The sequence below is a fragment of the Macaca fascicularis genome, chromosome 2 (assembly GCF_037993035.2).
Source record: "Macaca fascicularis isolate 582-1 chromosome 2, T2T-MFA8v1.1".
NCBI classification, from domain to species: domain Eukaryota; kingdom Metazoa; phylum Chordata; class Mammalia; order Primates; family Cercopithecidae; genus Macaca; species Macaca fascicularis.
Window position 1 is genome coordinate 148,653,058 of NC_088376.1, and position 12,881 is coordinate 148,665,938.

General features: G+C 57.7%; 1 protein-coding gene across 20 annotated transcripts in view; it reads right to left on the reverse strand.

The window, feature by feature from the left end:
• The window catches only part of ATP2B2 (ATPase plasma membrane Ca2+ transporting 2), a 382,664-nt gene that overhangs the window by 12,639 nt on the left and 357,144 nt on the right, over nt 1-12,881 (reverse strand). For all 20 annotated transcript variants that reach the window (XM_045384728.3, XM_005547813.5, XM_074032979.1 and 17 more), the window contains 6 exons: nt 9,593-9,699; nt 8,932-9,123; nt 6,290-6,503; nt 3,783-3,994; nt 3,561-3,668; nt 1,494-1,676 (listed from right to left, as the gene is read on the reverse strand). In XM_045384728.3, the coding sequence (XP_045240663.1) occupies nt 1,494-1,676; nt 3,561-3,668; nt 3,783-3,994; nt 6,290-6,503; nt 8,932-9,123; nt 9,593-9,699 (1,016 nt within the window). The remainder of the gene's footprint in view (nt 1-1,493; nt 1,677-3,560; nt 3,669-3,782; nt 3,995-6,289; nt 6,504-8,931; nt 9,124-9,592; nt 9,700-12,881) is intronic.

The following is a 12,881-nucleotide window of genomic DNA, read 5'->3' on the forward strand; positions in this document are numbered from 1 at the left end:
GAGCTTGGCCTAAATTCCAGCTCTGTCACTTACTAGCTAGGAGACCTTGGGCAAGCCACCTCTCTGAGTTGAGTTTCTTCTTCTTAAGAAGGGTTAATGCCACCTGCCCGGCAGGGTTATCTGTAAGTGGCAAAGCACCTGACCCACAAGAGGCAGGCAAGACAGACGCTCCTGCCCACTCAAGAAACCACAGTCCTTGCTTCCTCCCATAATTTGGAGACCCCTGCGTGGCTCTGCCACCAGGGCAGTGACAGCACCAGGGCCATATTCACTGAGTTGCCCTGGACCTCCCAGGAGGTGGGGGCAGGCTGGGAGGGCTGGCTGCCAGGGTCCTAATCAGGGGAGGTGAGCCCAGGCCCGTGTCAGGCAGCTCTGGGTCTGAAACCTGCTTCCAGTCCCCACCCCAGCTGTGCCAGCTTGGTAGAAAGGGCCATCTCCTGGACCTCGGTAACCTCTAAAACTGGGGGAGTCACATCTACATCCCAGGGCTGTGAAGGTCACATGAGGTGAGGTTTGGGACAGGGTACAGAGGGGTGGGAGGTGACCCAGGTGAGCTATCTGCTACATCGGATGGAAATGAGGTGCTGGGCCACAGCTGGCAGGATGGTGGCCAGGTGGGTGCCTCTACACTGCACTTCACCCAAGTATGCTGGGGCATGGAGGAGCTCCCACTCCAGCTCCCCGGATAGTCTGGGCAAGAGACCCACAGAGTCCCTCCTGACTCTCCCCTCGCAGGGCTGTGACAGCACTTGTGAGCTACAACACCTGCTCCAGGCATAAGGGCCCATGTGAGAGCATGTGGTGTGTGTGTGGAGGGGGTGGGGAGGGCGCAGGTGTGTCGTGTGCCACATGGCGGCCATGCTCTCTCTGCTCTGGGGAAGAAACCTGCTTCTGGCTGGCTACACCGTGCACCTGTGCTCCCCTGGTGTGCTTGGTGTGTGCTTGTGTGTCTGTGTGTACTTGGGGATGACTGACCTTTGCTCCCCACAGCCTCTCCACCCCCTAGGGGAAGCTGGGGAGAGCAACTGAAGCCCCCGTGGAGGTGGCGGACCCCCTGATCACCAGGCCCTGGGGGACCCTGGGCGACCTGGCCTGCAGCTTCTGTCCAGCCTTCACATGGTCCCTCTGGGTGGCTGCCCCCAGCCGAACGACAGTCCCCTCACTCACCTCTGCCCTCAGAGCCACCCTTCCCCACCCTCTCAGGGAAATCCCCCTGGAGACCATGGTGGGTATGACCCCTACCGCTTCCCCTTGCTGCCCTGAGAGTGCACAATGGGACCTCCCTGAGGAGGCCACGCTGTTCCTTAGCAGCCACGGGAGTGTGTGTGCAACGTGGGTGTGCAAGTGGCTGGTGAGAGCTGGCCGGGACCCCTCTGTAGCCACCCTCCCTCAGCACCAGAGCTGGGCCCTGGGGGGCAGCACAAGCACACTCACCTCCATCCCCTGGCCCGCCCCGGCCAGGCCTGGGCCCAGCCCCCAAGAGCCTCCTGTACCTGCGTCTGGATCCGATTCAGGCCTCGGAACCACAGGATCTGGCCCCGCCGCAGCTCCCGCTCTGCATGGTCGATCTCCTCCACGTCCTCGTTGAGCTCCTCCTCCGGGATCTCCTCCTTCTGCGTGAGCCTGCCTGCCTCCTTGAGGAACTTGAGTCTGCTGGTCGGGATGGTGGCGATGACCTGCAAGGGACCCCGGCTGTCAGAATGGGGGGGCTGTCCTTCCCGGTGGCCTTCTTTCCCTGACACCCGCTCCTCTACCTCCCTCCTCCTACCGACTCACCCAGGCATGTGATCAATCCACTCCTTTACCCACCTCACCTGTTCCTCAGCCCAGTCTTTGACAATTTCCTTTTTTTTTTTTTTTGAGACAGAGTTTCACTCTTGTTGCCCAGGCTGGAGTGCAATTTGCTTTTTAATTCACTCATTCAGAGTCAGGGTATATAGTGGACAATCTTGGCCTCTAGGAGTTGGACAGATGTGGCTTTCAATACCCCAGACAGTCCTGGTCCTATGGCCTTGGGCAAGTCATTTAACCTCACTGAACTTTGGTTTTCCTAGCTGTAAAGTGGGGGCTGCTCTGGGCATGGTGAGAACTGAGCACGGTGGAGGGTCTAACTCGTCCTGCATGAGCCTGGCCCATGGCTGGCTCTCAGCCCTCCTGGGGTTACTTACTCCTCTGTCTCTTATTCCTCCTGAGATCACTGGACCCTGAGGGCAACCAATCCTGGACTGGGAAGGCAGTATGGGAAAGAGCTATGCCTTCATTCCTAATCTTCCCCAAAGGGCTTGTCTATGGGGCTGAGGACCCAGATGCAGGCCCTACAGGAAAGCTGAGGTGGCAGATGCCAGAGGTCCCTTCCATCTCCTGTAGGGATAGACAGGCACTGGCTCGAATGCAGCCTCAGGGGGCTCCCTGGGAGTGTAAAGTCAGCACTGACCACTGGCATTAACCTTAGTCCTCTGAATCCTTCCCTCAGATACTGGGCCCAGCCCCGAAGAGCCTCCCGTAGGGTGTGGGCCCCAGTGGGATAAAGATGGCCTGGCCCCCAGGGTGCCCAGGGAATGGAGTTGCTCAGTCACACCTGGTTTATCACTCTCCAAAGCAGCCCCAAAGGTTACAGGAAGCCCTTTTGGATGAAACTAAACTTTCTTATTTATCTTTTAGTTAATTTTTGCCCCTGTAGCTTCTCACTCTAGCCTTCAGAGAGCTTGAAGGCAAGAATAATGTCTCCCACCCATCGGGTCCCACTGCCTGGATGTGTGAGCACCTTGGGAATAAAGCCCCTTAGGCCCTGCATTGGTTCTGGGCACTCCTCCCAAGCCTGTGTCCTGGGTCAGGAGCCTTTGAGCTGCATGCTGTCAGAGCTGTGACAGGGTCTGGAACTCAGGCAAACGTAGAAAAAGGAACTGGCGGGAGAATATTCTGGGGTCAAAGCTGGAAGGGCCCCTAAAAAGCATCCAGCCCAAGGAGCCCTGGAGCTGGGGCAGCTCTCAGACGGCCACAGGCACAGCACTGAGTAGCACTGCAGTGTGGCAGAGTGTGTCCTGCTTGCGTTCCCTCTGAGTGCTCTACAGGACCCTGATTGACACCAGCTGGCCACCAGCGCCGGCAGACCATTGATTCATCTCCCTTCCTAAGAAGGTGCTCCAGCCTTGAACCCCTGGCAGGCCATGGCTTCTAGCTGGAATTTCATAATGTCATTCTCATTACATTAATGTTTTTGTTAGCTTCCATTTATGACAAGTGATACTGATTTTCCAGTTCTTAGTAATATGACATTGCCTTTAAAAACAAATTTAAGTTAAAAAAACTGATGTGATTGAGAGAAAATATTATATAAGCAACAGAAGCAGTGGTAGATAGATATAAGGCAAAAATCAGAGCAGTAGTACCCAGAGGACCAGTATGGGACCTGGGACAAGGCCCCTTGCTCAGATGTCCAGCGACAGGGAGGGGCTTGCCAGGGGTCTGGCAGCCGGTTCCTGGGGGTCCTGGATTCTCCATCCAGTGCTGTCTCCCTTGCCCTGCTAAAAGGCACCTCCTGCGACCTACCAGGAACTTACCTGGCCCCAAACGAGCTCTCCTAACCCAATGAATATGCACCACATCCACTGGTCCAGCTGCAGTGGAGAGCAGCTGAATGGCTTCCCTCCAAACTGCACGATCACTATCTGGAGGTCAGAGGGGAGCAGAGAAAGAGAGAGGCCATCAGGGGCCAGCACAGAGGGCTGGGGTCCGGCTGCTTGCTGCCCACCCAGGCCTGGTTAGGGTGGGGGCCTCACTACCTGGATGGCAAAGGTGCCCAGCACAATGGTGCAGAAGATGGGGTTCCGGAAGATGCCGTCAAAGACGTTGCGCTCGCCGTGGATCTTGCGGGCGTTGATCTCGTTGAAGAGCTGCATCATGACGAAGGTGTTGAAGATGATGGTGTAGTGCTCTGAGGGTGGCGAGTGCAGGGGCGCGTTCCTCCCGCTGTCAATCTGGAACATCTTCTCGCCTGCCAAGTGAGAGGGTGGGGCTGGGCTGAAGGCAGCGGTGGGGGAATCAGAGGGGAGATGCCCGGCCTTTCGTGGGGGCCTCTTCTGAGCGGTGAGGTGAATCCCCAAGACACAGAGGCATGCTTGGATGCTGGGGGGCCAGGTGGCTGTGCTGTTGGCAGGTCAGAGAGTAGGAGTGAAGGGTCAGCAAAGCCCTCTCTCCTCTGGGGGAGAAAGGCCTTGGGGAACTGTCTTCCACTTTTTCTGTGGAAACCTGATAAAGGTGGATGGCCAGCTGTGTTAAAGGTGGGCGACATGGCTTCTAAAAAGTGACCCCAGACTGGCAAACTCATTCTGGACTGTGAGGACAGGATACCTGCGGGAGGCTTTGCGCTGCCCCGAGAGTGCTGCTTCTTGTACCCGAGCATGTCCCTTGCTGAGACCTCTACAGACTCATGGGGCTGTTACTAGAGATACCAATTCCTATATGGAGCCCAGGGCTTCTGGGCCAGGCTGGTAGATGCTGCTGATGGGGCGTCTGATGCAGTCCTGTATCATTTTTGTTTTGTTATGTTTTTGAGATGGAGTCTCGTTGTTGCCCAGGCTGGAGGACAGTGGCGCCATCTCGGCTCACTGCAACATCCGCCTCCTGGGTTCAAGTGATTCTCTTGCTTCAGCCTCCCAAGTATAGCTGGGATTACAGGTGCATATCACCACGCCTGGTTAATTTTTGTAGTTTTAGTAGAGATGGGGTTTCTCCATGTTGGCCAGGCTGGTCTCGAATTCCTGACCTCAAGTGATCCACCCGCCTCAGCCTCCCAAAGTGCTGGGATTACAGGCGTGAGCCACCACACCTGGCCAAGTCCTGTGTCCTTTTGCACAGCGAGTAAAGTGGTGCCAGGAGGCTTGTGGAGTTTTCTGGGTGTGAGATGTCCCAAGACTACCCAGGGTAGGCGCTGCTCAAGTGACCAAGCCAGCAAGCCGACCAGGACCCCCGCTCTCCTCTCCTCTCCAACCCCTCCACCTCCTCTGAATCTCTTCTAATTCTGCATATTTGTGGCTTCCTCTAAGCTTTTTCATGATAGGTTTTACAACAGTAAAATGTGTCCTGACAACACACTACTTTCTTTTTTTTTTTTTCTTTTTTCTTTTTTTGAGACGGAGTCTCGCTCTTGTCACCCAGGCTGGAGTGCAGTGGCCGGATCTCAGCTCACTGCAAGCTCCACCTCCCGGGTTTACGCCATTCTCCTGCCTCAGCCTCCCGAGTAGCTGGGACCACAGGCATCCGCCACCTCGCCCGGCTAGTTTTTTGTATTTTTTAGCAGAGACGGGGTTTCACCATGTTAGCCAGGATGGTCTCGATCTCCTAATCTCGTGATCCGCCCGTCTCGGCCTCCCAAAGTGCTGGGATTACAGGCTTGAGCCACCGCGCCCGGCCACTACTTTCAAAATTTATAAAAGGCAATTGCCTTTGAGGAATGGATCCGTGCCCACCTCCATCATACTCTGGACTTTGAGGACGAGTGAAAGGCCAGCTCCAGGAGGCTCCTGTAAGGACAGCACTGGCCCTGATTCCATGTGGGACTGTGGGTCAGATCCTACCCCTCTCTGGGCCTTTGTTTCCCCATCTGTGACCTGGGGGTAGGCTTTGCTGGGATTGCCTCCGAAGCATCTGTGGAAACCAGGTCAGTTTTGGCCCAGCCAGACCTGGTTCTGTGCCCAGACTCTTCCTCAGACTGGCTGTGTGCCCTTGGGCAAGTCACCTCACCTCTCTGAGCCTTGGTGCCCTCGTTTGTAATGTGGGGTGGAGGCAAATGTGCTTGCCTCACTGAGTGGAAGACCCAAACACGCAGCCCAAGTGGAAGCAAGTGAGAATCGGTGGTGGTGTGAGCGTGTGTGCCCTTCCCCAGGAAGCCTTGCTGAGGGTCCCTTCCACCAGGCCAGGATAAGGTGCTGGAATGGGTCAGAGAAGGGGTGAGTCACTCCCCTCCCAGTCTCAGGCACCTCTGGGGCTGCCATGCAGTGCTTCAGCACCTGGACAGGGCCTTGCACAGTCTGTACTTGGTGCCAGGAGCTGTCACCAGTGGAGAAAGCCACTGATGGCTTTGGGGTCAGCCAGAGCTGGGACAGGGCCAGGCCCTCTTCCAAGACTCGCTGGTGTGGCCTTGGGCAACTTACTTGACCTCCCTGAGCCTCAATTTCCCCATTAGCAAAACAGGAGGGGGTTGTGACTCGAGAATGCTGAGTGACAGCCGTGGTGCACCAGGAAGGTGATGACCCCGCCTGGGAGAGGTGTGGGTGGGCGAGGCGCTCACCAACGAAGAGCAGGGTGAAGATGAGGGCGAGCTGGTAGACGGCATGGCCCAGGATGTTCTTCATCATGGTCCTGGAGATGAGCGGCTTGTTGCGGCCGTACGGCTTCCTCAGCAGCAGGGTCTCCGTGGGCGGCTCGGTGGCCAGTGCCAGCGAGGCAAACGTGTCCATGATGAGGTTCACCCAGAGCATCTGCACGGCTTTCAGAGGGGAGTCCTGGGGACAGGCAGGAGAGGGCTGTCACCTGTGGGCCCACCTGCCCCTGTGAAGTGCTGGGTGGGTTCGTGGTGTATTGTCCGTAGGCTCCTGCTGGAGGCTGGAGGCCGACCTACCCCTTCGCTCCCCAGCAGGCATGGAGCCGTTCTCTGATGCCCTCTCTGGAGATCAGCGCAGACCCACCCACCTCAGCCCCATCTTCCCCGCCAGGAGATAAGTGAGTCCCCCCAGGCCCAATGGCCACCAGCTCCCTGCCTTCTGGTAAATTCAGCAGCATCTCACCATCTTCCCCTCTCCCCTCCAGCCCCCAAGGAGGGGGGTCTCTCCTGGCTGAGGCCAAGACCATTCCCACTGCCTCCAGCATGGGTTCCTACCTCCTCCCCCCACTGCCTCCTCCCCCTCGGGCTCTCCTATCCTACAAACAGAGCCCATTCCCCAACCCCCAATTTCTTCTCCCCTCTTATCCCACCTTACCTTAAAAAATTATTGTGTGTATCTATGACTCAAAAATTAATACATTTCAAGGTAGGAAATGTTGGCAAATGAGGAATAGCAGAAGCAACTAAACTTGTCAAGGACCTCACCACTTGTAGGTCACCACTGTCCAGGTTCTGGGAAGGACCCTTTCGGACCTGTCTCTTTGGCTGAGAGGAGCTGGGTCTGCTGTCCCCATCCTTTCTCACACGCCCATGTATCTTGTCCACAGCAGCCAAACTTTGGCCCCTCCATGCTCCCAGAATGCCCTCCTCCCATGTCACCAGCACCTTCTGTGCCACGAGTTGCAGGACCTCTTCTCGGCAACTCTCATGTCACTGACCTCGCCCCTGCACTTGGCCACTGCCTCCCACTTGCAATCCTGACCCCACTCTCCTGGTCGTCATCCTCCCCTCCTTTTAAATCTGTGTTCCTGCCTCAGCCCCATTCTTCTCCTCTTCCTGTGGCTTTAGCTACATCCATGGCCTGTGGAATACCTCCTCCAGGAAGCCCCTAGACCCTGTAAGCTCAACAGCCCAAACCGGATGCTCTTCCCACTTCTGTCTTCTCCCAAGCCCCATATACCTGCATCCCTTCCACTCATCACCTCCCAGGTTTCATTACAGCCCCTGCTCCTGGCCTTCTCTCCCACCTCCTCCCTGCCTCAGCCTCACTCCCCGTGCCCCCGTCCTCCCCACCCCTGGGCTTTCTCCGATTCCATATACCTCGGGGTCAGGCGTGCCCGTCTTCCTATCAATGCTGCATGGCCTTGCCACCAACGCAAACAAAGACCTCAAGCAAATTGATAGTCGTCTCAGAACCTCAGTTTCCCTATCTGGCATCAAGACCTTCTGGTCTCCAAGTTGCTGCTGCCATGGGAGTGTCCCTCAAGCTGCCACTAGAGGGAGCATCTCATCCATAGACCAGGAAAGAGGGCCCTTCTGAGCAAAAGGAAGCCCCCAGCCACCCTTCCAAGGCTCTGATTCTCAGGGCAGGGGTAGCCAGAGTTGCCACCTATATTCCCCCAGCGCAGGAAGCAACAGAGGGGAGCAGTGTTCCAGTGCCACACAGCTGTTGGGGCAGTGCTGCACTCTGGGCCTCTGGGGGCTCCTGTGGGCATGGGCTTGTCTGCCCAGGTGGCTACTGGGAGGGTTGGGCCTTGGGGATCCCCCGGGGCTAAAGGAGACCCATTCTTGCCTCTCCGGCTAGGCTGGTCAGTCCCTGTGGGGTGTATCAGGAGACTGCAAGAACAATGGCAGGTCCTTGGCCAGTCCATCCTCTAAGCCTCAGTTTCTGCCTCTGTAAAATGGGGATCATCACAGTTCCCGCCTCATGGAGCTGCGATGAAGAAGCGGTGTCTGCAGACATCCGGGGCCTGCCTGCCAGGCTCAGTGCATAGGGCTGCTTCAGACCCAGTCGTGGTATCTGGCCAGACTCCTCTGTGACCTTCCCAGTGAGCGAGACCCCCGACTCCCTCCAGCTGTTCCCACCCAGCACCTCCTAAGGCACTCCACACTCCAGTTCAGAGTCAGGGCCCCGGGGCCCCTACTGGCTCTTTGTCCTCACCTGGCTGCCTGATCCCCTCGGGCCTTGGCCCGCCCTTCCCTGCCTCCCTCTGCCCTCATGGTGGCCAAGGGCCCTGCCTTCTCTTGAGGAATCCCTCTCCCGCTTCCTGCAGTGAGGGCCAGGCTGTGAGGCTGACAGCTCCCATTTGCTGTGTGACCTTGAACAAGTCACACCACCTCTCTGAGCCTCATGTCCTTGATTCCCCTGGGGCCAGTGCCTGCAACTGAGCTCTGTGATGCAGTTCCTGGCTCCCAGCAGGCGCTCCATCGATGGGTGCCTCATCCCTGGCTGTGGTGACAGGGACAAACTGGAGTACCCTAAGGCCCCCGAGCCTCTGGGGGGGTCTCCGCCCTCCCCCAGGCTTTGGTATGGCCTCCTGAGGACCCACCTGCGTGATGCAGGCCCCCGTGAATGCCACAATCACAGCCACCACGTTAACTGTGAGCTGGAACTGCAAGAACTTGGAGATGCTGTCATAGACATTGCGGCCCCACATCACTGCCTTGACGATGCTGCTGAAATTGTCGTCTGTCAGGATGATGTCTGAGGCCTCCTTGGCCACATCAGTGCCTGCGATGCCCTGTGGGGACAGGGACAGGAGGCTGGGTGGGGTGGCCAGGGGAGGTGACCACTTCTAGCATCACCATCCTCACCCCATCCACATCCTCAGTCCTACACAACTCCCTAGTACATACACCCAGTGGGCCCAGCACAGCCAGACCACACAGGGACACCCCACTCTTCACGCTCCTCACAGACCCAGCTCCCTTCACCCTCAGGAAGCCTCACCCTGGCCCCTTCTCCCGCTCTGTTCTCTTCCTCCTCAGCCTGTAAGTGTCCCCCTTCGCACAGCTCCCCCAGAGCAAGGAGCATCCTACGCCCTTCCAGGAAGACCTCGGGGTCAGGCTGAGTCTCAAGATCGGTGGGCACCCACGGCGGATGGCGAGTGGGCCAAGTGTGAGCTGGGGCTCCTGAAAAGCCAGTCCAAGGCTGTGTAGTCCCATCTCCCCAGCCCCCACCACCCCAGGCCCTCTGTGGGCCGCTCCTACCATGGCAAAGCCCACGTCAGCCTTCTTGAGTGCAGGCCCGTCGTTGGTCCCGTCCCCCGTCACGGCCACCACCTGCCGCTGCTCAGTGTGTGTGCTGTCGATGATGCCTGTGGAGGCGGGAGTGTGCTCAGGCCCTGGGCCACTCAGGTGGGAGGCAGTCTGGGCCAGCCCTTGTCCTCAGGAGGGGCCTGGCTGGGCATGACTTCCTCTCTGGTCCCTGTCCAGTTGCCCCCTCCATCCAGGCTCTTCTCAGCTGCAGGCTGGCCTATAGCTGCCAGCAGGTCACGCTGGGCTCCTTATTGGGCTGGTGCTGGCTTGGGGCCCCCTGTGGCATGGGCCCTGCTCACCTCTCCAGCCCCGTCTTTGCTCTCTGCAACCCGTGGCCACATTGGCACCCACCCTAACCAGAAACACCGTATCCTCTAACTGTGCTCAGGGCCCCCTCTGCCTCTGCAGGGCTCCCAGGGTTTCAGCAGGACCCCACCATCTGTTCCTTCCGACACCACTAGCCAGCAACCTTCTCCCTGGGGAGTCCAGGCTTGCTGAGGAGGCCTTGGCTTTGCCATTTGCCAATGACCTCTGCCTCACCATTCTGGCCCTGACCTCTCTCCAGACATTCATCTTCAATAAAACGTTCAACAAATAACAGAATGAACAAATGACATGTGGCCCCAGTAGCTGAGCTGGGGCCAGTGGAAGAGGGTGGGTGAAGGATGTCATCGGTGGGGACCTGTGGAGTTTGTGGGACTCCTCATTCATTGGGCTTGCAAGCAGGGATGTCCATGGGCAGGACAGGAATTTGGGTGTCAGCATCCATGTGTCTCTCTCTCATTCTGCACATTGAATGTATCACCAAGGCCTGCCAATTCTGGCTCCAAAATCCCACTGAAACCCTTCCTTTCCTCTCTGTCTCCACCCTCTGCCACCAGCATCACTGGGTTTCCTCTCACTGACTCTGGGCTGCCCCCCAACCTGCTTCCCCACAGCAACCCCAGGATCTCTCTAAAACCCACGTCTGAACAGTCCCGTCCCCCACCCATCCCCGGAACGTCATTCTTCCGCTTTCCCCCTTGGCCTCACGATAACATCCATGTTCTTAGCTCCACTTATGAAGTCCTCTGTGACCAGGCCTCACCCGCACCCTGACCTCTTCCCTTCTCTCATTGCCCGGCCACCCCCAATCTGTGCTTGCAGTCCCACAGAGCTAGCCCTCGCTGGCCCGTCTCTGCGCAGGCTGTTCCCTTGGCTGGAGGTACTCCTGTCACCCACCTGTACTGTATTTTTGGCTCAGATGCTGCCTTTTCCAGGAAGCCTTTCTGACCCTCTGAAGATCCCTGCCCACCCTTAATCAGATCCCTGTAACTCTGTGCTGCTCCATCCTTGCGCATCTCTCTGTTCTGTGCCTAGTAGACAGCGGCAGCCTGTGGCATGAGGGGCTGAGTTCCATGACTTGGGGCACTGTGCCCCCACCTGCTCCTTGCAGCTCTACCCTCTTCCAGGCCCAGCTGCAGTGCCCTGTGTTCTGGGAATCGTCCTGGGCTGCTCCCACCCAGCTGGCAGCGAGCCCTCAGTTCCACCGTCCTGGACTCAGCCTCTCCAAGCTTGTCCCCTTGGAACATTGGGCCTGAGTTTCCATGGTTCCCTCAGTCAGTCTGGGGGCTCCTCCAAGGCAGGGAGGGGTCAAATTTCTGCCCTGTGGCTCCCAGGTGGCGTGGACCTTTGCATAGCTCGAGCTGTGCGGAAAGCTGGGAGGAAACCTTTCCCCAGACCCCTTCCCCTCCTCCAGTCCTGGGGTGGCCTGACTGTGTGCAGTCACCAGGGGCCTTCCTGTGGCTGCCTCCTAAGGCCACATTTCTGTTCTGTCCCCGCAGACCTCTCAGCAATTATTCCCACCATGGGCCACACCTTCCTCCTCCACAGGCCTCCTTCCTTGTCTTCCTGGCACCACTCCCCGCTGGCCATCCTCCTGCCCCTCTAGCCTCCTCCCCTTGGCCTCCTCTGGTAGGTTCTCAGCCTCACCATCACTCAGGCAGCTCTTGGCTTCTGTGGCTCCTCTCTCCCCACCCACATGTGCCACCCAGGACTCTGTCTCAGGCCTGCTCTCCATCCTGGCTCGATGTCCAATGCTCTTCTCCAACAGGTATAGACTGATGGGATTCCAGACACTCCTGCTCCTCATCCCTCCATGACGTGCAAACCACCACCCAGCCCAGACCCCTCCACCACCCAGACTTTCTCAGACCCGCACCTGGCAGCTCCACCTGAGGTGTCACCACTGTGGGCAGGTGACAGCTCTTCAGTGGGACAATCCTGTGGGACTGCCAGGCCATGCTCTGCACTGCAGGGTAAGTTTCCTAAAAGGATGCTTCTACTCTCTAAACGCTCCCATGTTCCCGAGCCTGGTGACATGGTGCAGGCCACGGCAGGGTACTCAAGTGGGCATTGGTGGCCCTGCAGGATCTGCTGCCCTCCCACCTGCTCCAGTCTCCTGTAGCTTCCCTCTCCCGTCCCAAGGTCCTGGCCCAGATCCTTGAAGGCACCTGGGGATTTTCTGCCTCTAGCCCTTTGCAGAACAGTTCCCTGCCTTGCCTCAAGCACAGGCCCTACCAACCCTGGAGCCCATCCCACCTTCCATGGCCTGTGACCTAAAGCCTCCCTAATCCAAGTTTGAGGCCAGTGTCGGGCCGAGAGCACCCCTGCCAGCAGTGTAGCCTTTCGCTCTATGCAGGGACCACTTATTCAATGCTGCTGCATGCATCCTGGCCCAGGAATTCCACGTGGGCAGGACCATGCCTGCCCTGAGCAGGGCTGGCACCTAGCAGGACCTCAGTAAACAGTTATGGAGAGAATGAGTGAATGAATAAGAGTAAGGATGGGCTGGGGGCCTTCTGCTCCCTTGTGGTTCTGGGGTTCTCTCCCCAGGCCAGATCGGCTTCTGTTAATGTCCTTGGGCAGCACCTTTGAAAGAGGAATCTAAGATGTTCTAGGGTGATCTCCGGTGGACACCTGCTCCCATAGCCATTTTACAAATGAGGAAACAGAGTCCCGGAGCGGGATTTGCCAAAGGCCACAGAGCAGGTCAGTGGCAAAGCCAGGACCGTGTGACTCTAAAAATACCCAGTTGGCTGGGTCTAGTGGCTCCTGCCTGTAATCCCAGCACTTTGGGATGCTAAGGCAGGAGGACTGCTTGAGGCCAGGAGTTCGAGACTAGCCTGGGCAATATAGGGAGACTCTGTCTCTACAAAGAATTAAAAAAAATTATCCAGGCGTGTTGACACATGCCTGTGGT